The sequence below is a fragment of the Boleophthalmus pectinirostris genome, unplaced genomic scaffold, assembly GCF_026225935.1.
Source record: "Boleophthalmus pectinirostris isolate CB_2022bp ecotype Guang Dong unplaced genomic scaffold, ASM2622593v1 HiC_scaffold_15, whole genome shotgun sequence".
In the NCBI taxonomy this organism is placed as follows: Eukaryota; Metazoa; Chordata; class Actinopteri; order Gobiiformes; family Gobiidae; genus Boleophthalmus; species Boleophthalmus pectinirostris.
Genome location: NW_026571070.1, coordinates 34,302,681 through 34,329,696, shown reverse-complemented (window position 1 = coordinate 34,329,696; position 27,016 = coordinate 34,302,681). Strand labels below are relative to the sequence as shown.

At 42.0% G+C, this 27,016-nt stretch overlaps 1 protein-coding gene across 1 annotated transcript in view; it reads left to right on the top strand.

The window, feature by feature from the left end:
* svila (supervillin a) overlaps positions 1-27,016 on the top strand; it is a 52,904-nt gene that overhangs the window by 7,764 nt on the left and 18,124 nt on the right. Inside the window, exons 8-20 of the mRNA XM_055150840.1 lie at positions 829-1,437; positions 2,994-3,028; positions 4,816-4,880; positions 5,794-5,930; positions 7,072-7,393; positions 12,425-12,885; positions 13,965-14,146; positions 14,659-14,812; positions 17,699-17,825; positions 20,400-20,453; positions 21,316-21,378; positions 23,909-23,965; positions 25,883-26,042. Coding sequence (XP_055006815.1) covers positions 829-1,437; positions 2,994-3,028; positions 4,816-4,880; positions 5,794-5,930; positions 7,072-7,393; positions 12,425-12,885; positions 13,965-14,146; positions 14,659-14,812; positions 17,699-17,825; positions 20,400-20,453; positions 21,316-21,378; positions 23,909-23,965; positions 25,883-26,042 — 2,426 coding nt within the window. The remainder of the gene's footprint in view (positions 1-828; positions 1,438-2,993; positions 3,029-4,815; positions 4,881-5,793; positions 5,931-7,071; positions 7,394-12,424; positions 12,886-13,964; positions 14,147-14,658; positions 14,813-17,698; positions 17,826-20,399; positions 20,454-21,315; positions 21,379-23,908; positions 23,966-25,882; positions 26,043-27,016) is intronic.

Genomic DNA, 27,016 nt, shown 5'->3' with positions numbered 1-27,016 from the left:
TCTGATTGGCTGCTGCAGACAGACGCTGAGGGCGACACTCACTCCCCCATCAACTGGCCATCGAGGTACCACCCCCCCTCCCCTCAGGCTGCGCCGTGACCCTGCCGTGACCCTGCCATGACCCTGCCATGTCCCGCCATTCAGTCTTTGCAGCTTTCATCTGATTCATTCCCCAATCATCATGAATCTACTAATTCATTCTTCTCTCATTGGCTCATAACTGAAGTTTAGGGCCCACTCTCATGTCCCCTGACCTGTCCATGGTGACCCCCCGCCCTGGTGTGGAGTCCTGCTTCGTTCCTGTGTTCTGTTAGGCTGGAGTGGTTTTCAGACTAACTTCACTTGTGCTGTGAATCTGGCACTGACCAAAAGTGTGGCCATCAGTTTGGGAGCTCCCTGTGTCCACTCTTATAAATTTGTGTTTGTAATCGGAAACAATTGACTGTAATAAGGGCAGTTCTGTGTGATGTCAAGAACTGCTTGAAATTGCAGAGGTCACCAAAGGCAGTGCATACTCATTTTAATACATTTACATAAGGAATAGTAGACATTGCTATTCACACACCATTCACACTTGAGTAGGAGTTTTCTGCTATGGGTTGTCACAACTTTGTGGTGTTTGTTTAATATACACTACTAGAGAGTGACATGTTCTGACATGTGAGTCTGATATTGTCAGATAGTATTAGACCCACATGTCATCTACAGTTCTGGTAAAATACTCATGTTCTCTCATTTTTCGGCCATGAGCAGTGCATGTCATGGTAGAAGTCTTCATTTTGATAATGTGTGGAGCAGTGTTAAATGCTGATGCTTTGTTTCTTGAAGAATCCGCATTAGAGAGAGACTGGCCCGGGGAGAGGGCCGCCAGAGGAGTCCTGATCTGAGCCTAAAGTCAGACCCCCCAGTGCCTTGGAGACCCGCCCACACCTCCACCCGCCCTCACCCTCAGCACGGCACTGTCCTGCCCACCCCATCTGCCCCATCTGCCCCAGACCTCTACACCTCCTGCCCCACGTACCTCTCCATGTCCTCTGGGCCCACTACTGCAGCCACACCCCAGGAGGAGGCTCTAGATGAGGGAGAGGAGGTGAGGACCCAGGGCCTTCTGCGGAGCAGGAAGGCCGTCCTACCATCTGAGGTTTTCGGCCACGAGAAGAGCAACGAGGAGCCCAAAAGAGGACACATCGAAGAACAGCTGGGGCCCCGGTACCAGAGCGGAGAAACTGAAGAAAGACCCAGGCGTGAGCACAGATCCACCCATTCATCAAGAGGGAGAGAAGTTACCCAAGCTCCATCAAAGGACACCCTCCACAGAGACCAGCGTGCCTCTAGTTTCACCGACCTCCTCCAGGACCCGTGGGTGTCAGTCTCCCAGCTGAGACACTCCTACATGGAGAGTGCCACCACCCCTCCGAGCACCCGCAGAGCACCCATGTACGTTGGCAACAATGTGTGGATGCTAACACAAAATCCCTAACAGCTACTAATCCTGAGAAGCATTCGGTGTTAAGCTTAACTCACTTGTGCACTAACTGAGCTGTAAAAGCGCTGTGTGATGCTCCTGAGGCGGCGGGATACATGCGCGCTGAGGCTGTAGTCTGCATGTTCCTCTGCCACATGACCTTGTAACGCTTTGGCTGTTGTGAGAAGTTCATTTAGCTGTGACTTCATGAGTCATCAGGTAACAGCACCAATGTAACTGGAGTTCAAAATAACAATATTATATTGCATCATGATATTAGCCCGCTGTGCCAGCCCTTCCTCCTCTGAATAGAGGATCGTCTGCAACTAGTTTGACAAACACTTTCTGGCCACAGTTTGGTGTCAGTCCAATCTCTGCAATCTTATGCATTTCTAATACAGAAGACCTCCTTCTCAGATATATGCTGGTCATCAGGATAATATTTTGTGATTTTGAATCATCTGATGTTGGCTGAAGACCAGACAGCTGCCTGCTTCTGGCATGTACAATTATTCCATTCCAAACATGTGGCACATGAGCACTAGTGTTTGTGTTTGATACATAAAACTTCTCTGATTAGTTAATGCAAATAATGCCCATTAGAATTAGGAAGATGTAACGATGTTCCAGAATACTTGTCATTTTTATAGAAGAGGAAACAGAGGCTGACCGGGCAATCATGTGTCCATCATGTGTCCTGTGCTGAGCTTCCAGTCTGGAGCCCTGTGCTGCTAAATGTTGTGAAATCTGTCATGACTTTAGGGGGGAGACTATATTGTCAAAAATGAGTGCATAATTTAAATGATGTTATTGTTATGATTTCTATAAAGATATTCAGAGGATATTATATTTTAGTGCCTGTAAGTGTCTTTGAGGATCAAGTATCACACAAAACGTGAATGGAGCATAAACTTAACCACAAGAGACCATAGAGATCACGTTATACCCTCGTTTGGGAGATGACACTAGATACTACAGACACGACACTGACACTACAGGCGCTGCGCTGGCGCTGCGCTGCACTGACACTACAGATGATTTTGCTGTATTTTTAATTGTTTCATTTAGTTTAATTTCATTTTCTTCAGAGCAACAATTGGGGTATTATCCATTTTTCAATATATTGCTCAGCCCTAGTCATGACAAAATTGCCATTGACATTATTATTTAAATAATAGTCATATAATAGAGTAGACTTCACAAACTGCATTGTAGTGTCCATCTCCTCTGTCTGACTTTGCCTTGTCTAACCACATTACCACGGGCACCCTCGCAGAGCAGGCCGGCCTCTGATTGGTTGAAGGCAGTGCTGTCATGTGATCATACTTAATGCATGAATTGGCCTTTGTTTGTGTGTGAAACCCTCTTAATGCTGTCTAATACTCCGCTCAGAGCTCCGATCCTAACGCTTACATTTCCAGCAGACCATAAACGCCTCGCGCCACTGTACGTCTCACTAACCCCTCACCATGTCCAAGCTGCACTCTCACATTTGGGACTTTTCTAACCGTATCTTCTGCTTCTTCAGGTCCTGCATCAGCTCAGACTTCAATTCTACTGAAGGTAAGCTCTTACACTACTACACATTATAAAGTTCTGTTTCATTCACACATGTTTGAGTAATTATTATCAGTCTGTCTACATCCCCAAAGCTCAAAATGCTCTGTTCCACCTTTTGATGTCATGAAGTGGCAGTTTTCAAGTTAACAACTGCTTTTACCTTTTAATTCAGTGCAGATTTTCAATTCCAGAGGTGAAATGATGTTTTTAGAGAAGGTGAATGAAGTTCAGAAACACAGTGGAGCAATTCCTGAGTTACCACATGACATCACAAGGTGGAGCAGAGTGTTTTCTGTTTCAGAGAAGAGCTCAGCCTAATTCTGCAGGGTTTGTGTGTCTTAATGTGTGAATGAAACAAAACACAACTCCAGGTTTGTTTGTGATGTGGAATAGAACATATTTGGGCCCTTTCATACAAATGGGAGCAGTTAAAATGAATTATTGAAATGCAGATGATTTAAACTACAAATAAGAGAGAAATATGTGGAAGTACATACTGGTGGTGCAAGAAAGTACGTCAGAAAAAAGATACTTGGGGAAACTCCTAAAGCAAGAGTCATTTTACGAGTAATTATCTGGACGTAACATTTGAAACTGAAGGAATTGGAAGGACATTGGGATGGAAAAGATCTGGTAAAACTAAATCATATCTGAAGGAGCAGTGGAAGAAACTTGAATCCAGCGCAAGTTACACAGCAAATAATTCCTCCCACAGGTTTGATGTTAATGAAATCCTCTGGCAGACACCCCCACTCAAATATCCACACGTCATTCAGAACATTTTACAACTGCTTGATATTTTTTTAGTATAAATTGAAACTGTCAGTGTTTAATGGTGTCTCTGCTTCCAGTGCTGTATGTGATTTTGGGCTAGTAGAACAGAAAAGATGGTAAGACGACTGTGTGCTTCATTCCATTCGTAGAAGGCGCTTAAAAGCATTGCAAGATTATTTGCAATCAAATCTGACATTTGAGTGGTTGCAGTTTTCAATCTGATGATACAGATGCCCTCCCTTTATCTCCATGAGCTCTTATTCTGTGTCAAATTTGCCAGCCCTGTAGTTTAGACCTGCAAACATGTTGTGAAATGCATCCAGCTAAACAAACTTCACAAATCGAATCACAATACTTAGACAGATTGCAATTAAATATTTAGATCAAAATAGTTCAGAGCTAGTGTAAAATATGTGAAATTATCTAGAATTTGTCTAAAGTCTGTAATGGCTCTGACAGTGGATTGTGAAGTGATTCAGAGTTGCCATGGCGACCGTCACTGCTGGAGCCAAGTCCAAATCAGCAGAGTGTGACTGTTGTTGGGAGCACACAAAGACCTGGCGTAACACTGTGAAGAGCTGTATTGAGTCCTGCTGTTTAATTTACACATGAAAGTCATTAGATATATATCCCATAATAACCCCTGTCCCTTCAGTCTGACTGTTCTATAAAAAGACTGCAAGAAAAAAACACCTGTGTTTAATAAACACAGTTGTGGATTCTCATGTTTTGTTTTGTTTTTCATGAGAATGACCCATATTATGGTACTGACATTTTATTTTGACAGGTAAAACAGTAAAACAGTGAAGTTTTATTATATTATTAATTCAGTAAAGGCAAACATGTCATTTTAATTGTCATTATTTGCTGAAATTGTAAATGTAAATCTCTTAATAAAACACAAACACAAATGTTGTTAGATTCGACTAAAGCAATAGATTTATATACTGCATGTGTACTCTCTGTACAGTGTTGTGTGTGTGTGTTTATCCTGGTGTTGCCTGTGATGTGTGCAGCTGATGAGGAGAAGCTGGATGATCGGGCCAAGCTGAGTGTAGCAGCCAAACGCTCTCTGTTCAGGGTAAGACTGCCTCCTCCTCCACACACATGACTCATTATCAAGTGACAGAAACACTTCAATTTAACAAACGATCACTGATGGCTCTTGTAATTATAAAGCACAGAAAAGTCATGAAATAAAAGGCAGTAAACTGTGCTATAGTCCATATAAAACTTCTAATACTAATAAGACGAATAAAATCATTTGTTGACTGATGAAAATCACTGACTGTTTAAGCGACCAAAGGCCTACAGCAGGAGTCTCCAACCTGGAGCTCGGGAGAAACCAGTATCTCTCCACCCCCTTCCAAGTAGCTCACCAAGGGATTTCTGAATTACATTTAAGATGCTTATTAATTCAAATCATATTTATTTCCACTGTAAATGTATCATTTTGATTCCTAACTTGTGCACTAGTCAATGGACCATGGTTTATGTTTAATAAGCATCTAAATTGTGACCCCTTTAAAACTTGTCAGAGCTCTTTTTAGGTTTTCACTTTCTTGCAACCTCTAAAAAGAGTAGCTCTCTGGCATTTTCGTTTCATTGAAGGTAGCTCACCAGAGGAAAAAGGTTGGAGACCCCTGGCCTACAGCCTCAGGATCCATCATTTCATTCATATTGTCGAATAGATTTCAACATTATTGTATGTTTTTCTACATAGAAAATTGAATTTCCAAATTAGAAAATTGAATTGAATAAAACATTCAACTTTCTAATTTGGAAATTCAATTTTCTATGTAGAAAAACTTACAATAATCACGCAAAGTTTTGAAGCAACAATTGAGACATAATTGGAATATACTGAAATTGTGTCTCAAATGTCAGCGCTTCTAAATAGGTCAATAATTTACACCATAAACTGAAGCAAAAGTTTTCAAATGACTGATCATGTGTGTTTGTCTGAACCATCATGGCTCTTCTCTGTTGAGCAGGAGCTGGAGAAGAGCATAGACGGGGGCACTCCTAAACCTCGCTCCAGAAACGCTGCTCTGGAGAGGAGACTGAGGAGAGGCCAGGACCGCTCCAGGACTCAGCCGGTCACCACAGAGGAGGTGGTCATCGCCACCACGTGGGTCTACACACTGTACATGGGTCCAGTGTTGCGTAGCATACACAGATCGTTGTTTTACTCCTGTTGTTGACATAAAAAAGAAACGTTTGACTTGACGCAGTGTCTTGATGGGGACTATACTCTTTCATACTTTCAGTCAATGGACACATTTCTTTCCAGATGGCTTTAAACATATTTTTTTCCAAATGTATTTTATTATTGATTCTCAGGGTTAAAGGAAATCTGCAAAAGTATAACTATTTAAAAAAAAGAATCTGCAAAGAGGGTTAGTGTCCTGGCTCACTCTTTGCAATAAATCTAGAAATTGGTCTGGAAGCCAATACTAGTGAATAGCTGCAAACAAAATGTATACAGAGTCTGACCAGTTCTAGTGAAAGTTTAAGATCTTAAAAAAACATTGAATTGTGAAATGCTGACCCCTGACCTCCCTGCCCCCTGTTCATCCTCCTGTAGTGTCCAATCTGATGTGGTACAGCCAGGGGGCGCTCTCACAACCATGCCCCGCCCTCTCAGTCCCTCTGTAGCCTACAGGTACAGCATGGACTGAGGCTCACGAGAGTGGAACTAACTCACTGTGTGCTGGTTTATTAACTCTGATATGAAGCAGAACTCTAGACTCTCTAATGAGCGGCATGTGTGGGGTTTGCCTGTGAGGTATTGGGTTGGGTCTGTCTGTTTGGCCTCTGTTTTGGGTTTACTCACTGAGATGGTAACAAACTGTAATCATTTGGTTACTGGAGTAGTCTATGTTGTTGCTCTGCCTTACAGCAACAAGTTTCCAGGTTTTGATTTTAAGTCTGCATGGGGCCTCGAGAGTGGACTTTGCATGTTCTGTCTGTGTCTGGGTTTTGTCTTAAGTGTTAACATACACTTTAGACTAATCCTCCAGCTAGGTGCTTATAACTGAGTTCAGCTAAAGCCAAGATCAACATTTGTATTCCCACTGAAACTTTGTCCAGAGGCACCGCTTTAAGGAAGACTCAATAAAATCCACCTCATAACAAATGATGCATACATATTATGGATGTGTCTGACAAGAGAATCACTCTAATTCTTTCACTGTGATTTCCTCCACACACTCTCCCTTCTCCTTCTCTTTGTTTCTCTCCCCCGCTCTCCTTCTCCTCTCCTCCCTCAGCCTGCAGGCTGCTTCCCAGCGCAGTGCTCCAGTCAGAGAGGCCGCACAAATGATGGAGGTCCAGGAGGCCCCCGTGGAGAGACAACCACACATTCAGCCCCCAAACCAGTCAAATAACCAGCCCCCGATCCAGAGCCAGGAGAAGGAGGAGACCCAGGAGGAGCCCGACCGCAGCACCCTGAGCCTGGCTGCAAAGATGGCCCTGTTCAACAGCCTGGCCCAACCCCCCAGCCGAGTCACCAGGACCAGAGCGGACCCCCGGGGCCGCAGAGCCAACGCACGCTACCAGACACAGCCCATCACCCTGGAGGACATGCAGCAGGTGAGACAGCCACTCCAACTCGGAGGTTTCTTCTCAGATAAACAGTATTTTCTATCTAAATAATTTCCCCTTTACTAACCATTTGTGCCAACAGGTGGTGTTGTTGCACTTCCACCTCTTTTTTTATATTAAATACTTCAATGGCAGAATTTAATTTTTAACACAGAGTTAGAATAATGTATTCAATGTTATCCTGTGGTCTTTCACCAGTTCTGATACAGGTAATCCTTCTATAACCCTAACCTTAAAGACAATCTTGCCCCAAGGTACAAACCAACACATTATTGGTCCCCATGTACTGGACCAAAACCAGCCCCAGATAGGTTCACGTGGTCTGTCTCTCCAGGACTCATCGGGCTCTGAGCTGGAGGAGCTGGAGTTGTGTGACAGTCCTGTAGAACATCTCCATGTAAGACTCCCCTGGTTCCTCTGGTTCCTCTGCTCTGCACAGGGCTGCTCCTGTCTTCTCTGTGTGTCCTGCAGCATGGGCCGTTATGGTTTGTCATACAGGGCACGGGCTTTAAAGCTGCACTGTGTAACATTTGTAGTGGAGAGCCTAACCCCTGCTTACTCTCATAGAGGTTTTGTTGCCAGGAAGATTCCACAGTATGGCATTAAACACATCCATCTCCAAATGGGCCTGGCTGCAAGTCAGATCAAGCCCAACCATACATTTATTCTATATATATATATAGTGCTTTTCTACCTTCAACATACTCAAAGCACTTTAATATACACGTTATATAAGTTTAATGCTATACTGTGGGTAGCTCCATAGAGACAAGCAGGCGGTTAAATGCTCTTTACCGGAAAAGTGAAGTTGTGCACTTTTAATGATATTTTCACTGACGATTTTTAGTTTGAATCAAATTTTTGTCAGTTGTGTTCTCACCTGTTCCAGTTTTATAAAGCATGATGAGATTTGATCACATGTAGAGCTTAGGCCTGTCATGATTATAATAATTATTATATTGACTTCTTGTAAAATACAGTCGTCCGTCTCACTATCGCGGTTCAGCTTTCGCGGTCTCGGTGTTTTGTGGATTTTTTTTGTGCAATTTTGTTTGCCTTTTTTTTTTTTTTTTTACAGTGTATGAATGTGTACTGCATTCCTCTCGCTGCGTCCTGATTGGCTAAGGGACTCCTGTCTCCTGTACCGTACTGTACAGAATTCATTCAGCTGCCAAATGTACATAAATGTTGGATCTCTAGCAGTGTGATTGTGAAACAAGTTTTCTCCCTGACAAAACCCACAATGTTGATGAAACGATGAAAGATGAAACCATTGCACAAAAAGTTGGACTTCTGGACACGCTGAAGGAAGGTAGAAGTTACGTGCTGTAGCAGAGTCTTGCACCAGGTCAGCTACCAGCAGATAGTTACTGAAACCAGGACAAGAGACTGAACCCCGAGCCCGCACAGCAGGTTGTCTATAAAGCACGATCAGGCTACAGCCGAGTTTACCTTCGTGAGGTGCGGAGCTGAGCTGGTCCTTTCTCCTACGGTCACCTCCAAGCCCGTCCCGACAGTGAGTCCTGTTTCAGTTCTGGTTTACTCCTGTTTTAGTCCTGGTTCTGTCCTGGTTTAGTCCTCCTCTTCAGTCCTGGAATCAGTCCTAGGTTAGTCCTGGGTTCGTCCTTTTTTAATCTTGTTTCACTCCGTGGCATAGGTAGCACAAAAGTTTGATATAATCTCGGGTTAAGGGGCAGGTGCTGTCCTGCGCGGGTGCGGTGTTCTACTGCGGGTCTCCAAAAATGGACCCGTGCAGGACTCTGCGCTGTAGGCTCCATTATGGAATAAATTAATCTTTGGTTCTTAAAGGAGGAGGAAAATAACAAAAGGACGACAGCAGCAATAAGTTGTAAGAAGGATGCAGAAATGGATGAGAAAAGTGTATAAAGTGTGTGGTGAGGGGTTTTACGACCTTAAAACAGATATAATCATTATAAATATAAAGTTGACTACTTTGCAGATTTCACCTATCGCGGGTTATTTTTAGAACGTAACCCCCACTGTACATGTTAGATGGAACTATTATTTTTGAAGGTCAGTATTATTCTTTTTATAGTGGGTGCTTTTTCTTTGTACTAGTGGAGAACTGTTTTGTGATAAGATTTGTATTTGGGTTGAACATAACTTCTATCACCCATTATCTACTACTACAGTTAGATTTCTGTTGTTTATATATTGCAGCTCATATATTTTAACAATATGGTTCTCACTGAAATGTTTTACTGCGATGATACTGGTTTACAGTTATTGTGTCAGTGGCAACGTTAAGTCTCAGTATTATCGTTTATCGTTTGGATTTACTTCAGCGGCGTATTGCACTTCAGAATGTGTTATCATGACAGGCCTGGTAGAAGTCCTCATGAGCCTGTTGAGGCACACGCTGGTAGATGACTGATGTCGGAATGGCTACAGTGGTAAAACTACACCACAAATGTCTTGCCTGGATTCTTGTGGTTTGGAGAGGTTTGGAGCGGCATGTCATGCGTGGCCTTGCACTTGTGGCATCTGCTGCGAGCCCTGTGCTGGAGACTGAAGAACATTTTGAGCTGTAGTTGGCATGGCTTCAGTGAAACGGTTACCTTAAATATGTTGAGATGGTTTGAATTAGGATGTGTGTCCTGATTTGAGTAGATTTTGATTGTCCACGTGCCTGTTGAAGATCTAGATTTCAAGAATTATATGTTTTTTACTGGACAAGTCAAACTATACTCAAATCAATTTCAATTCTAATTAAAGCAATTTCAACCCATTTAAGATGAGGGTCATTCCACGCCATTTCATCAAATTTCCAGAAAATCTTACGCATCATGTTTTTTTTAAATTTTGAAAAAATTACCAGCTGGTCCCTTACTATCATGTACCAACCCTATGAAATTTTAGTCATTTTCGATCATTACTTTTTAAGTTACAGCTCATTTAGTGAGGGGAGTATGTGTCAATTTACAGGCCCAAAATGCACATCATTTTTTCTCTGCCTTATTCACAGGTTGATATCTCTGTAAGTATCACACACAGAGGGCTGACATTTTGTAGGCTTGTACTCCTCTACTCTGTGTTCAAATAACATCTATTGAAAGTTTGGTATTTCAGCTCATTGTCATTTTATATGAACTTTAAAATGAAAAAAAAAACTTGTTCATTTCCGTGGCCTACCATTTTTAGCCCCTTTTTAAACCTACTTGTAGGTGTTGGAGACCCTTAAATTTTTTTTGGAGAATCAAGATATGTAGTAGGACTGTTAAAAATCACCAAATGTTGAAAATTTGAAATAGGTTATGTGTGAGGGACCTGTTAAAAACAAGAAAATGTAATATGGTCTGATTTTCACATGTCATTTATGTGGGTAGTGATAAAAAAAAAATTGAGTAATTTTTGTTTGAAAGACCAGAAAAAGACCTTTCATATGGTACCAAACATATGTATTTTATGAAGCTCCTTCAATTTTTAATTGTATCTTGAACATTCACATTTGACACAATGACACAAGTATATAGTGACCATGTACTATGTTTAGAGTAGAGGAGTACAAAATCCGTGTATCATTTGTTCATTCGTTTTTCAATATAAAACCAAAAATAAGAAAACGAAAAAACAACAGTTTTCTTCGCTATTTGTCTCCAAATCCAAAAACTGAAAAAACGAATCGTTATCCGTTTTTTCAGTTTTCGATTTTGTGTGTAAATGAAGAATGGAAAAAACGGATAACGGTCGTTTCCCGTTTCCGTGACTTCTGTGACTGCGATGCCGGACTTTTGCACCGCATACGGACTGAATCAGGACGGATCCAGGTCCGAGACCCGACAGGGACCAGAGCGGGACCAGGGCGGACTCCGAGCCTCCACGGGGTCCGAGCCTCAGCTTCGAGCTCCGGCCCTGCCGTGGGCTCTGAGCCTCCGATCTGGTCCCGGTCTGATCCTGGTCTGGTCCCAGTCTCAGTAGCGCTTTGGTCCCGGTCTGGTCCCGGACCTGGTCCATTTGAACCAAAAGCTCTTAGTTCGATTCATTTTCGTTGGTGTGAATGCGTCAGTTGGATATTTTGCACCACCTCGGAACCAGCCGCGGTTCTTGAGCGCGGAGGACCAGAGCAGCTCTGTCCCGGTCTCAGTCCCGCTCTGGTCTCGGTCTGGTTTCGGACCTGGATCCGTCCTGATTCAGTCCGTATGCGGTGCAAAAGTCCGGAATCGCAGTCACGGAAGTCACGTAAACGGGAAACGGCTGTTATCCGTTTTTTCCATTCTTCATTTAAACACAAAATCGAAAACTGAAAAAACGAATCATTATCCGTTTTTTCATTTTGGTTTTGAAGACAAATAGCGAAGAAAACTGTTGTTTTTTTGTTTTCTTATTTTTGGTTTTATATTGAAAAACGAATGAACAAATGATACACGGATTGTACAAGCCTACAAAATTTCAGCCCTCTATGTGTGATACTAACGGAGATATCGACCTGTGAAAACCGCAGAGAAAAAATTACGTGCATTTTGGGCCAGTAAATTGACACATACTCCACTCACTAAATGAGCTGTAACTTGAAAAGTAATGATCAAAAATCACTAAAACTTCACAGGGTTGGTACATGATCGTAAGGGACTATTTGGTAATTTTTTCAACATTTTTTGAGATCAAAGTGCATGGTCCATTTGTTGAAATGGCGTGGAATGACCCATAAGTCTTTTGTGGCACTTCTAGATGTCCATAGAACAGTGAGTCAGCAGTGATGAGTCGGCATGACTCCCACATAGATTGTGTCACCCCCCCCCCTTTCTCCACGTCTCTGCTCTTTTCTCTCCCCTCTTTCCTCCCCCACCTCCCATTCTTCTCCCCTCTCTTCCCTCACTCTCTCTCATTTCCTTTACTCTTCTGTCTCCCCTCTCCTCACCTCTCACTTTGCTCATCCCTGTCTCTCCACCCCTCACTCTGTCCTTTCTTCTTTATCTCCATCCTTCCCTCATTTCCTTTTCCTCCCCCTCTCCTCAGCTCCACCCCTCACTCAGCTCTTCTCTCTCCCCCTCTCCTCAGCTCCAGGCAGGACACTCCATGGGTCAGCTGCCCTGCTCTTCCTCCTCTGCGGGTCCAGTGGGCACAACGCGGGCCGGGGACATCCACATCAGCGCCAGGGGCCCATCCTCCCAGAAGCCCCCGGACCCCACGGACCTGCTCTCACTCGTCCAGCGGGAGCCCGAGGTGCGCGCAGGGAAGAGGGCGCTGACCTCACCGGACGACGGGGAGAGACAGCCGGCCCTGCCCCAACCACAGCCACAACCCACAGCCACAACCACAGCCACAACCACAGCCACAACCACAGCCACAACCACAGCCACAACCACAGCCACAGCCACAGCACCATGCCCTGCCCCTGCCCAAGCCCAGCAGAGGGGCAGAGAGGTGGGGGCAGGAGGAGGAGCCGCTCTGGGGGGTGGCAGACAGAGAGACGGCCAGGACACAGGAGAGGCAGCTGGGACAGGACAGGCACTGTGGAGGTAAGGCTGCATGTTCATCACTAATGTAGAATGATTTCTCTGGACGAACTGCACTTTTCACTTCAACTATAACAGATTTATGGCATTCTTGACGTGAACAAATACTAAATAGAAATGCCTGTCTATAAGGCCAGGGTGTTTGCTTATTGTAGTTGTAATGGGTGATAGATCAGTTCCAGTATCGGTATTGGCAGATATTGATACTGATTATTCAATATCAGACTACCGTATTTTCCGGGCTATTAGTCGCTCTGGATTATAAGGTGCACTGTCATTAAATGGTCTATTTTCGAACTTTTTTCACAAATAAACCACACCGGACTTTAAATGAAACCCAACAGTGTGATGGGTGAGTGGTTTTGTTTGTTTGTTCGTTCACGGTGACTCTTGGCTTTGTTCAGTTGTGGCGTGTAGGGAGGGTGTGTCTGGGACCAACAGATTGTCGGCATGTTCGCAGTGACAGAGTTGTTCAGTTGTGTCTAGAAGTGGCACATTGCACTCGCTTTTTCGGTTTGTTCCGTTCCGTTCCGTGGAGTGATGAGTGTGTCTGTGGGTGTGTTTCGCTGTGCGGTCGCTGTCTGCTCGGATGCTGAGTGGATTCGTGTATACGACGCTCTGGATTGTCGTTTTTTTGATGGGGTTGGAGGCTTAAGAGCGCATCTAATAGCCCGGAAAATACGGTATATTTTATTCACTACCAATGTTCAAAATCTCTGTGTGTCACGTAGAAAAAGAGGGAGGACCCAAACTGCAGGACTGCTGTAAAAGTTCTTTAATAACAAAGAAACTTAAACTGGCAAGACAAGAGACAAGATGAGACTCTGACAGTGACAATGGACCAACAAAGTGCAGAGGAGAACACAGTATAAATGCACAGACACAGGTGAAAAACATTAGGGCGGGGCAAACAATCAAGACAGGAAGTAAAACTCAAAATAATAATAATATAATAATACATCAGACTTATATAGGGCTTTTATGGACACTCAAAGCCGCTTTACAAATGAATAAAAGTAACACTGTGGAAAACGGGGGAATCATGGTGGGAATGCCAGTTTGATCAGTGAGTGACTTTTTAGATGTGATTTGAAGAGCTGCAGTGAGTTTGAGTTTCTGATGGATTGTGCGAGTGAGTTCCAGAGGGAGGGGGCGGCGGGGGCGGCGAAGACGAAGGCTCTGTCCCCCGAGGTCCGGTGTTTTGTCCTGACGAGGGGAGTGAGGAGGTTGGTGTGGGCTGATCTGAGGCGGCGGGTGGAGGTCGGTGAGATGGGGGAGGGACTTGTAAGTGATGAGGAGGACCTTGTATTGGATGCAGTATTGTACAGGGAGCCAGTGGAGTTGCTTAAGGACAGGAGGGATGTGGTCAAAACTGTAAGCAGACAGGACAAATGTCAAAATAAAACGCCAAAATAAGCAAATACAAGCACTACAAACATGAACCATGACAGAGTGCCCTTTTTAAACTGAGTAATGAGTCAATGTTAAATTAAAATAGAAGTGTCGTATTATACAAACATGCAACTAATGATTTTCTATGTCAGATAAATACATTTGATTGTTTTACCGAAAGTGAAAAGTTGCTCTTCTCACTTAACTTCATTTACATTTGTGTGTCTCGCTATGGATTTTAACAGCTAAATATCAATATTGGCAAATGTCAGTGAGCGTCCAGACTTCAATATCGTTCAATGTTGAAAAATGAGCTGATTGGAACGGAGGCGTGTGTTAGATTAATACAGAATTCCAACATGTTTTATACTGTGTGTGTTTCAGGCCCGGTGGAGTCTTCCAGTCAGCAGATCACAAAGGCAGTCCCACCTCCACACAGAAGGGGGCAGTGCTCTGAAGTAGACGGCGTGGTGCAGTCTGAGGGAGGAGACGAGCTCATTGCCGTGATGAATGCACGCCACATGTCAATCAAAGAGAGGTCAGAGCTCATTCTCCACTTATGACAGATTAAGGAAATATAATGGTTAGTTTATTTAATGAGACAAATACACTGCACAATATACATTAAAGGGACAGATCAGAATTTAGGACATAGGGCCTCATTTCCTCATGAGTCAGAGTGTTGGAGACGTGTGGAGACACTTTTTGAAATAATTCATCCAGTCCTTGTATTTGCAGAGGTCACTGGTGCTAGACTAGTGCATGTCAATGGTCATAGTTTCTCTGTCACTAAAAACTCCACAAAACTCCCAAAACAAAACTATTATCACACCAGACTGTCCATGTAAATGTCTGTGTTGATAGAATAATTTTAGAAGTAAATCCAATCTTGCATTTGAAGGATTTATGTTTGAGCAGCAGCAGTGAGTTGTACTTCCTGATAGAAAGCTCGGCAGCGGCGGACTGATATCACCTGGCCCCAACTGGCTCTATAATAGTTTGTTTACCTGCAGTTGCCATAGCGACACATAGAGCACATGAAGAAGCCTGATCCAGTTATGGCCACATTGACATCATCACAACTAAATACAGTAGAGTAAAATAGTCCCTCAACGTGCAACGATTCATGCGATACAAAGATAGTTTTACTTCTAAAATAATTCTGTTGACATAGACATGGACAGTCTGGTGTAATAATAGATTTGCTTCAGGTGTTTTGTGGAGTGGGTAAGAGTGTTTTTAGTGGCAGGAGAACTATGACCATTGACATGCACTAGTCTAACACCAGTGACCTCTGCAAATACAAGGACTGAATGTGTTATTTCAAAAAGTGCCTCCACATGTCTACAGGACTCTGGCTCACTAGAAAATGAGGCCCTATGTCCAAAATTCCAAACTGTCCCTTTAACCTTAACAGGAGAGATGCATTGTACATCAGGTTGTAGCATTAGTGCTAATTTCTACCTGTCGTCCCTGTGCAGCTTCATTGATTGATTATATTTAATTGACCTTAGCTATCAACTATTCTTCCTGGAGACCTGTGTAGCATGTTTTGAGTTAATAACTCTGGTACTACTTACTCAAGAATAAGGGTTCAGTGTGGCAGAGATCAGAGGGACGTGGTGAAAAAGACTTGACAAGAGTGTAGTGCCTAACTTTATCCACTATAAATAATATGAACCCCCACTTTAAAGGGCCGTATTACACTATTTTCTGTTCTGTTAGACTGTTTCCCCATCATAAACATAGTTGTGGAGTTGTGTTTTGCTTAATTCACATGTTCAACACATAAACCCTGCCCATATTTAGGCTGAGTTCTTCTCTCAGAATGAAAACTCATCCTTGTTCTACGTTGTGATTTCACGTGGTAATGCAGGAAGGATGGTTTTAAACTCCATCCTTCACTAGAAGCATGTGGATCTTTTTAGCCCTGGAATTGTCAGTTTCTTCAAACAAAACAAAAGGTAAAAGGAGCTGTTACACTGTTAGGTGTAGACAGACTAATAATAAAGGGTTTTTCATCAAGATTTGTGAATTAAACAGAATGCGACTATGTTGTGTTTCTGAGAAGGTAACCACATTATAACATGACTTAAAGTTCAAAAGAGTCAACTTTGCCTAATCTCGGAGCTTTAAAAACCTGTGCCTGTCCACTACTGGATTCCTTATGCAGTCAAACTAATTGCATAACAGGAAAAGCCCTGGTCACATGACTGATCGATGTGTGACATGACTAAACTGCAGAGGTCACAGTATGGAGGCTCAGTGCTGCATGCTCCATCCTCAGATATTTTACTTCAAAGTTTTTTTGTTTTTTTAAGAGAATAAGGACATCAGTTCTGAGTTGGAGTCTAATGAGGCTCATTTGGTCCTCCGATAATTTAATTGAATTTCTTTAATTTATTAGGTTCTTTTTTCAGACAAACTGTTTGTTTTCATACCTGACAGTTTGTTCTGCTCTGTCTCGTGGTCATGTGATGTTGCTGTGATGTGTCGCTCAGCTGATTTAAACAGGTTTTGGGGCGGTCTTCCTACCGATGGAGGCAGGACGACAGTTTATAGTCCCGAGGGCATGTTTCTGTATTTCGATTGCCTCTTCAGTCTAATGGACTGCACTCGTTCTGCCTCCATCGGAAGGAAGACGGCGCCAAAATCTGTTTAAATCAGATGAGCGAAACGACACGGCAACATCACGTGACTCTGAGGAAGAGCAGGGAGCAGAACAAACTGTCAGGTCTGAAAACAAACTCTGAAGAAAGAACCTAATAACATAGTTCCGAGTTTTGTTTTGCTTTTTGCCATAACTATTAAGGTACTTCTGGTTAAACAGGAAACAGACAAATTGTATTTTTTATTTATTTATCTGACAGGGACATTGCACAATAAATGCCCTGCACAGACCAGATATAGCTAATTAGGATTGTTAAAATTCTAGTTCAAGTTACTTCAGAGTTATTCAATCAACAATATTTTTCCTTGTTTCTTCTTCTTACTTTTAAGACTGTAACAACAGATTTGTGTTTAAATTGTTAATGGTGCAATACCTAATTTCTACTCTTTAAAAACATGAAAAACAGAAGTGGTTCATTGTAAACAGTTTGTATTCTTCCAAAGTTACTCCTCACTTCATCCTAATTACTCACCATGATGAGTTTACAAGCACTTTCACCAACTTTCAGAAACCAGTTTTGCCTTTACGGTAATTTAACGACAACTAGCATGCTGACGAACAATTCTTGATAATCAAACAATAACACTTTATAATTTGGTGCAGACAGTTCAAAGTGGACTTATTTTGACCTCAAGAGCTGTTTCTACAATATTTCTGTACAGGGGCAAGCCATGTTAAGATTATTATGATGGTTTTTAGCAGGATATGGTTTACAGCGTAACATTAGTGATGTTTTATCCGTCCGTCCGTCAGGGTGGCTCTGCTGAAGAGGAGCGGGGAGGAAGACTGGAGGAGCAGGATTCAAAGGAAACAGGAAGTGGCGCAGGTTGCCGGCGGCGACACTCAGCTGTTGGACGGAGAACGTGGTTTCAAGAACAAGGTACAGCTTACATCTTCACTCGATAGTGGCAATGGAGACTTATTATTTCGATTATCAGGAGCAGAAATCAGAAGTGAGAGCGAATGAGCTGAAGATTTGGTATTTGTTGGTATTTCTATGTAAAAACGCAGATTAATCTCACAATTCACAAGTTGTTTTTTTTATATAAATACAGTTTCCTAGTCCTTTTTTATGCATAAATATTAGTTGTTGCGTTCACTCCCCCTGCAGGTGTAGTGTTGAGTGCAGTTTAGGTCAGATACAGATACAGAACACTTTAAAGAGCTTTTGCCACTCTTCTGTTTAGTCCACCAAGAATTTCTTTAGTTTACTACAGCCCTAATGGTGGAAGAAATAAGAAAAGTCCTCTTGGCCCGAGCTGCCCAGTGGGTTGAGAGTGGAGCCTCTATTTCTGCTACAGCTGTTAATCCATTTGATTCACATTCTTACATGAAATGACCCGGACTGAGCCAAGTTGGTCAGACTTTCAGACTAGGGTTCAGCTGACAGCGCAGCTTTCTGTCAGAGGGGGAACAGCTACAAACTGTACACCAGTAAGAGTACGATTACTTTAAAATAATAGTACTCACATTGAAGTACAATGTCATGGTCCAAAACATTCAAGTAATAGTCAAAAAAAATAATAATTGGGGCAACTTGATACGTGAGGCTTTATTTTCTGGATATAATTTAAAATCCTATATTACACAAAATTGACTCCTGTCAGCTTTAAGCCGTGTTCAAATCTTGTTACCTCCTCAAAAACATACCTGAACTTTCATCTTTTGTTTCATTCACACGTGTTTGAGTAACCCTTTATTATGAGTCTGTCTACATCTCCAAAGCTCTGATCCATATTTTGACCTTTTCAAGTGAATATCTCCTTTAGCTCAGCAGACAATTCCAGGTCTGAAATGCTCCACATGATTCTAGTGTTCTGTTTAAGAGAAGAACTCGGCCTAAATATTAGGGATGCAGCGATATTTGATATAATATTGAATCATTCGATAATGATGTCACGATTTGATACTTGTGCTGGGTCGATATGCACATGTCCCTCCATGCACACCGTGTTGTCACTTATTTTGGTCCGAAAAGGAAAACAGTTATTCCAGCGTTCTCAGATGCAGCAAGAAAACGACTCCATAGGGACTTTCATATGAAATCTTCTTCCTGAGGTGGATTTATCTTTCAGTCAGGAGCTGCTGTTTGTGCTGGAGGAGCAGAGCAGCACGGACACAGGCATGAGGCATGAGGCATGTGAACACAGTGAGAGGAAAGTCTCAAGAGGAAAATAAACCATCAAATCATCATCAAAAAAGGAAAAGACTGATAGTGTAACTCCCTTACAGTCTATATTAAGAGTAGACTGGTATATTATAAAATATAAAACAGCCTGAGAACGCTCTGTTCTTATTTTCAGTGAATAAAAATGCTCTAAATCACTGAACCAAATGAACTAAAACACTTCATGTAAAATTTTATAGTAGTAGTAATGCATGCATTGTTTCATTACCATAGTGCTATTAAATAATACTCATTAACAGAAAAAAAAAAATGACATGAGTTTTTTTTGTGTGTGCTATAAAACGCATCAAAATTGAATCAATAATGTGACCCGTGTATCGAGATACATATCAAACTGTGGGAAAACTGCATTGTTGGATCCCTGCCAATATGCAGGATCTGTGTGTTCAACATGTGTGAATGAAACAAAACAACTCCAGTTATCTTGTTTATAATAATAATAGTAATAATAGTAATAATGTTGTTTCCTCGTCAGAGATTAGAAAAGGGCATACTATGGGCTCTTTAATGAATGAGTAAATAATGTGAAATATTGTGTCCCTGTGCTCTTGTAAATCTCAGTTGAGTCTCGTGGAGTTTTCCCCTCTGATTGATTAGCTCCAGACCACAGCCCTGACCAGGGGATTGACTCAATTATATAACAGTGACTGAGCCAGAGTTACATAATTCATGGTTTAGATTTCTCCATGACAACCTGACTCACCCTACTAAATCTGATCGTATTATGTTTGAAATATGTTCAAACTGAGAGGCGTGTGTGTGTTCGTGTGCGCGCGTGTGCGCGTGTGTGTGTGCGTGTGTGTGTGTGCGTGTATGTGTGCGCGTGTGTGTGTGCGTGAGTGTGTGCGCGTGTGCGTGTGTGTGCGTGTGTGTGTGCGCGTGCGTGTGTGTGCGCGTGCGTGTGTGCGCGTGTGTGTGTGCGTGCGTGTGCGTGTGCGTGTGCGCGTGTGTGCGTGTGTGTGCGTGTGTGCGTGTGTGTGCGCGTGCGTGTTGTGCGTGTGCGTGTGTGCGTGCGTGTGCGCGTGCGTGTGTGTGTGCGCGTGCGTGTGTGTGCGCGTGTGTGTGCGCGTGTGTGTGTGCGTGTGTGTGCGCGTGTGTGTGTGTGTGCGCGTGTGTGTGCGCGTGTGTGTGCGTGTGTGTGTGTGTGTGTGTGCGTGTGTGTGCGCGTGTGTGTGCGCGTGTGTGTGCGCGTGTGTGTGCGCGTGTGTGTGCGTGTGTGTGTGTGTGTGTGTGTGCGTGCGTGCGTGTGTGTGTTTGTGTGTATAGGGAGATGGCGCTTCTATGATGATGGAATCCTCATCTGTCGGTGTGCAGCAGTGGGTAAGATCTGTAACCATGGTGATAACCCCAATGTTGGTGTGGTATGGGCACAGCTGCTGCAGCCAGGGCCTTGGGTGTGGTCACTGGAGTGCGGGGGTCAGGCTGCTGGTGCCGGCTGGTGGAGTTTGGTGGCGACTGTTGATTCTTGTTTTGGGGTTTGGTTGTAGATCACATGACCAGAAGAGGGTTTGGGTACCTTTCAGTTTTTTTGTGGTTGTGGTTGGTTCAAGTTCAACAATACCTGATGTTTGGCACCATTTCCTGAACAGTGTTTTTTCTTCCTTATCTAGAGTAACAGCAGTTACAATGTTAATTAATTTTTTTAGTTTAGTTTTAGTTTGTTTTCATTGTTGATCCTCCTAGAACCCACTTGGAAGTTTTCTTTTGGTACCAGTATTTCAGTTTCAGTACCAGTGGTACCTAAACCTAGGCCTGTCACAATAACACATTTTGAAGTGTAATATAATAAATGTAGATTATAAATGATAATACTGAAACTAGTTTATGCCACTGAGACAAAAACCCTAAAGCAGATTTAAACCACACAAACTATTCTAAATGTACAAGATTGGAGAAAAAAAGATTATACAATAAATAAACAAGGCAAGTTTATTTGTTTAGCACAATTCACTTCTGTTACATCCTCTGTATTTGTATATGTGCTGACGGGTGGTGGACAGAAGAGCTGAGTTTTAGTGTTTGCATGTTTCTCTTCTCATGTGAGACCACACTCTGTTCACACTCACTTTTTTTCATGTGTTTAATGTGTTTGGTTTTAGTCCCTGTTCCAGAAAAGTCTATGTAAGTCTATGTAATGTCCTCCAAGACTCATGACCCCATTATGTGTGTGTCCACTGTCCAGGGCCCTGTCTCTGCTCTGTCCTCTGAGCCTCCTGTCCTCTCCTCCTCTGACCAGCTCGTACAGGTAGTGTGCTCCTCCTCTTCATCACCCTTCTTCCTTTGTTTCCTCTCTCGCTCGCCCTGCCGCCGTCTGCATAAAGCTGAACGCATTATGTGGCTGTGTGGGAAATGTATTTGACTGGAGCAAAGGGCTGTGCAGTTAATCACATGTTTAATTGTGATTTCATTTATTATTTTATTATTATATTAAATTGTTGAAAAATGTTGTTTCCTCATCAAAAACATATCTGGAGTTTTTTGGGGGGTTTTCTCACATGTTTGAGTAATCCTTTAGTAATTATTAGTCTGTCTACATCTCAAGTTGAAAATGCTCTAGTCCACCTTGTGATGTCACGAAGTGGCAGTTTTCTTTTTTAATTTTTTTTTGTCTGGAAAGAGCAATTATTTACATATTACAGATTTCCAGTTCAAACGTGATCTTTTCTATTTTGGTATATAACAAAAAAGAAAAAAAAACACTATTTACCAGAACATGGGAGCTTACGAGAACAGAAATGCCATCAAAGTAAAATAAAATATAACAAATCTTCACCAGAAATGGAGGAAGCAGTAGTTTTCACCTACCTGTTCAGTAAAGATGGAAATTTTAGAGCTGAAGTTATCAAAGAATGAGAACTTCACACATCGATTCCTAGAGACGGTGCGTCGGAGGAGAGGGAGCAGCACAAGAACATAGAGAAAACTCCCACGCACAGTCTTACTTACAAATTGTGAGATTTATTAGGACAAACCGTGCAACGTTTCGGCACTAGGCCTTCGTCAGGCAAACGGAATGAGAGCTCAGGTGGCCATCTTAAATAGGGTGTGGCAAGCACCCAAGGGTGACAGGTCCTAAAGAAACAGTGCACTCAAAATTAGGGAGGTCCCGATCACATTTTTTTGCCTCCGAGTCCTTTGATTTTGAGTATCTGCTGATACCGAGTCCCGATCAGATACTTCTATAAAACATTATAAAATGAACTAAGAGCAAAGAATAAGATTCAGGTTGTGTGCAGGATCAGATTGTTTTGATTTCAGTGTGTAGTATTGTAAATGTCCAAAACTTTAATTTTATTAACTTTTATTAACTTTTCTAACCGTTCATCATCATTGTTGAAAATCTCGACTTTTCACAGTCTGGTCTTGGAATGTGTAACTTAGTAAACTTAATGAACTGGACAAAACAGGAACCAGACCTGATTTAGATCAGACCTGAGACTCTGCACAATCTACACTTTGTACATTTGATATTATATGTTTGCATGTGCATTACATTTGAAACATTTAGGCTCGTCTATGAATAATACAAAATCTTACCAAATAAAAACGAGATGACAGAAGCCCCACAGTCTCTCTCCCCTGCACTGCCCCCACTCCCCCGCACCGCCACCACATCCACAAACCCACAGCGGAGCACACTGTAACATCGGTCTCACTGCTCAATAGACACTCCACGCTGCTTTTCCCACCCTCCTTGCAAAAAGCGCCAACTCTGCAGCGCAACATACAAACAAACAGTGCCGTGCGATGACACCATCGGCCGCGCAGGTGTGAACACGGGCCACAGAACCACAGGTAACAGCGCCCGAGCACAACACAGCCCAAAAGTCCCAACGTAAGTGCACCTCTTTTTTAGCAGGCGCTGACGGGACGTCCCTGAGCAAATCCCGCACCTCAGTTTAAAAAAAAAAAAAACAAACTGCTGTGTGTCCTGTGTGTTATATACGTATATTATTTATCTGATACCTGCTTGGACCATGAAGGCCGAGTCCGGATCGAGTCCGCAGTCACGTGATCGGATCGGGACAACCCTACTCAAAACTCCATAATTCAAAAAACAAAGACAAACAACAGACAGTGGAATAATAATAATAATGAAATATTAATCATTAATTAAAAAATCATAGAAAAATAAGAATATCTGGATATATATAGATGCAGTATATATTCACCCAACTATAAAATAATGTCAATGCCATATACACATCTATATATGTACACAATGGATCTTAAAATAGTCCCTATAAAGCCCACCCAAAGCGAGAGACCTCATTATATAACAAATGCCTACAAAAACTGCTAAGATTAAAATCATCATTGAGTCCTTTGGGAGCTAAAGTTGGGGCTGAAGTTATCCAGATGATTCTAGTGAAGGTTTATGGAGTTTAAAAACACACTGGTACACATCCTATATCACCACATGACATCACAAGGTGGATTCTTTTCCATTTGAGCGAAGAACTCGGCCTAAATATGCAGAGTTTGTGTGTTAAATGTGTGAATGAAACAAAACAAACTCCAGGTCTGTTTGTGATGAGGAATATGGTCCTTTTAAACTGAAATAATCTCTGTCTGAACAATACAGACTCCAAAAACGCCTTGTGCTGAGAGGAGAATGAAATGGCAGTTGAATGTTTTGCACTGTCCACAGACGTGTGTAACTGCTCTGGCTCGGGTGCTTTTCTGCTCACAGTACGGCCCTGACCTTTCACCTCTCATGTCCATCCTCATGTCCATCCTCACCTGTCCTTCTCTCATCTCATCTCATGGTGTAGGACGTCCCCTGTCCCAGAGCTGTCCAGGCGGAGGACCCACACCCCTGGAGACGCAAGGTGACCACATGTCCCCTCAAAAGTCCACCGCTGTGTTCTCCATGTTCACTCCACAATGTCCATGGTCCACTCCTGTGTCCTCTTGTTACAGACACTCACACCTTTTGGCACTATTTGGTTCTTGGGATGTTGATTTAGTTTAAAATGTTAGCTCTTGTTTACAGTGGTGGACTGTCAACAAGTAAAAGTTTAGGTTTCTTTACTTAGTAAAGTTTAAACTGGATACTTTTACTTCTCTACATCTGAGAGCAGGTATCCTTTACTTTGTACTACATTCATTTTGGAACAGAACTGAAGTAAAAGGAGCCATATATATATATATATATATATATATATATATATTTATTTATTTTTTATTGTTGAAAAGTGCAAAGGTTTATTTTTAACACATTTGTAGTTTGAGCAATGAAAATATACAAATAAAAACAGCTAGAAAGTGGAGAAAAAAAAAGACTGATTCAGTTGTTTGTACTGAACAAAATTCAGCTCAAATCTGTTAAAATCACGACATTTGAAGCCTCAAAATATGCTCAAAATATTTTTTTTTTTAATTCTTTATTACTTTTTTTGCCCCAGTATCTGTGCTTTTACTAAAGTAACAAAACAGAGTACTTCTTCCACCACTGCTTGTTTTTTGTGGGGTTAGATTGTTTGACATAATTATTTCTTGCATTTTTTTTCTTGATATTAAAGATACACAGATCTGACACCTGTTTTTGTTTAGGGTCAGATTTCTTTTGTGTGTCTAAGGTTAAGGAACACTTTATTGATCCTTCATGAGACTAATTCCCCCCTCTACATTTGACCATCCATCAGCCGGCGTTTCCTGGTCAGGACTTCCTCAGCTGGAGGATCTGATCTAGTGAAGAGAAACATACAAACTCCACACAGAACATACATTGACACACTGGGAGTTGAAGCCATAATTCCTTGTTGTGATATTTTATTGATACTTTGCATGTGATGTCATCAACATTCTCTAGGGATGTGACACTAACGGAGGCTCTACTGTCTGAAGCTGTTACTCAAGTTAGACATTAACCTGAGCTTTATTTAAACTCAATCTGACCAGAAAGAACTGACTTAAATGGAACTACAGCAGGTGAGCTGATTTGTGCTGTTAAACAAGTCTCGCACATCAAATTAGTCAACAGTTTTTCAGTTAGTCTCACTCATCATTTTGTTGAAAATCAAACTCCTAAACAGGACCATGAACACTTATATTGATCACAGGCTCCTGAAAATGTGCTGATTTTAATCCATCTGTTTGTAGACTATTTGACTTTTTTTGACAGTCTTTACTAAAGTGTTCACTGTGCCCATCATAGATATACATGTAGAGCACCCCCAGCGTGGTGTCACTCCAAAGTATCAATTGTTTACATGTTTCACTTATCAAAACTTTGAATGCACTGTGTATATATAGGATTAGATTTGGCTGGTTTAAAAACATTACATTTAATTGTAATCTGCCATCTCCACAGCAGCAGCACGTCCACAGTCTAGACACCAGAATTTATTCATTGCACTTTACTAATTTTTTACTTAAATCTCTTCCAGTAAAATCATATTGTTTAGTGTGTGCTTTCATTTTCAAATCCAAATCCACTTTATTGTTGTAGGACATTTTACATAGATTTGTATTTTATTTTATTTTATTTTTAACAAACAAAGCAGCATCGATCAAGACAAGACAATAAAAGGTATAATTGCTAAAAACAATAAAATGAGTATAAATCAAATAAAATTATAAAATGGCAATAAATAAGTAAAATAAATACAAATAAATAAAAGAGACAGAGGACCACACAACTCACACAGTGTTAAAAGCCAGAGAATAAAAGTGGGTCTTAAAACGAGACTTAAACGAGACTTGTTCCATCACATTGACCATAATCCTGTTTGTTTGTTTGTTAGCGTGTAGCGGTGGTGGACCCGGAGAGCCAGGCTGTAGAGATGTCCATCCAGGAGAGGAAGCAGCTGATCTGTGCCCGGGAGGAGGCCTGGAAGAGCACGGGCCACGGAGCCGCCAACGACTCCACCCAGTTCACCGTGGCGGCGCGCATGGTCAAGAAAGGTCAGAGAGCACCACAAACCATCCACACTTAAAGCTGATTTAGTTTTTTAATTCTCACTGGTCAGTAGCTCTCACAGAGCTTTCAGCACGTCGTTAATATCCACGGTCATTTTCAGGCTCGTGCACGGCTTTAGAACAGCTTTTATTAGAAGTGAAACTGGAGTGGACCGTCCAAGCACAGCCCATCTGACCACTGCTTTTGGCCTTTACTTCTGGGTTGGCTATATGGATGCAATTATGATTTTCCCATGATTCGATATGTAGCTCGATACATGGATGACGATATCGATTCGATTTCATTTTAAAACTCAAAAATGAGATACATGAGATTTTTTTTCTCCTAATGAGTATAACATAATGATATTAATGTGAAGTGCTTAGTTCGTTTGGTTCAATAGTTTACAGCTCAGAATGTTTATTCAGTGAAAATAAGAACAGAGTTTTCTCAGTTTGTTTTCTATTTTATAATATAGCGAGTCTATTTTTAAATGGGTGTTGGTGGTAGGGGAGGTGCACTATCAAACTTTTCCTTCTTTGATGATGGTTTGATGATTTCTTTTCCTCCTGTGTCACACGCTTGTGTCTGTTGCTCTCTCCTCCAGCAGAGACAGTACGTAGCTCCTCCCACACTGCCCCCTACAGTCTGTGACACACTGCGCTCTCCCGTCCTCTTCCTGGACAATAAAACTATGTTATCTTACTTAAGAATGTCTCAAAAGACCGTTTTCTGAGTAAAACTTGAGAGAGTCTGAGAAATAGATCTTGTATATCGCGAGTTGCGTTGCGGGTGTATAAACAAGCACATTTGATTAAAGCCGACATGAATCCAAAATGAATTCTAAAGGTTTTAAAAGTGAATATTTTTGTCATTCCTGCGTCTATCAAGGTAGACTAAAAAGTGACTGAACGATAAAATCCACCTCTGTTAGAATATTTCAGCTGTAAGTCCCTGTGGAGCTGTTTTCTTGCTGCAT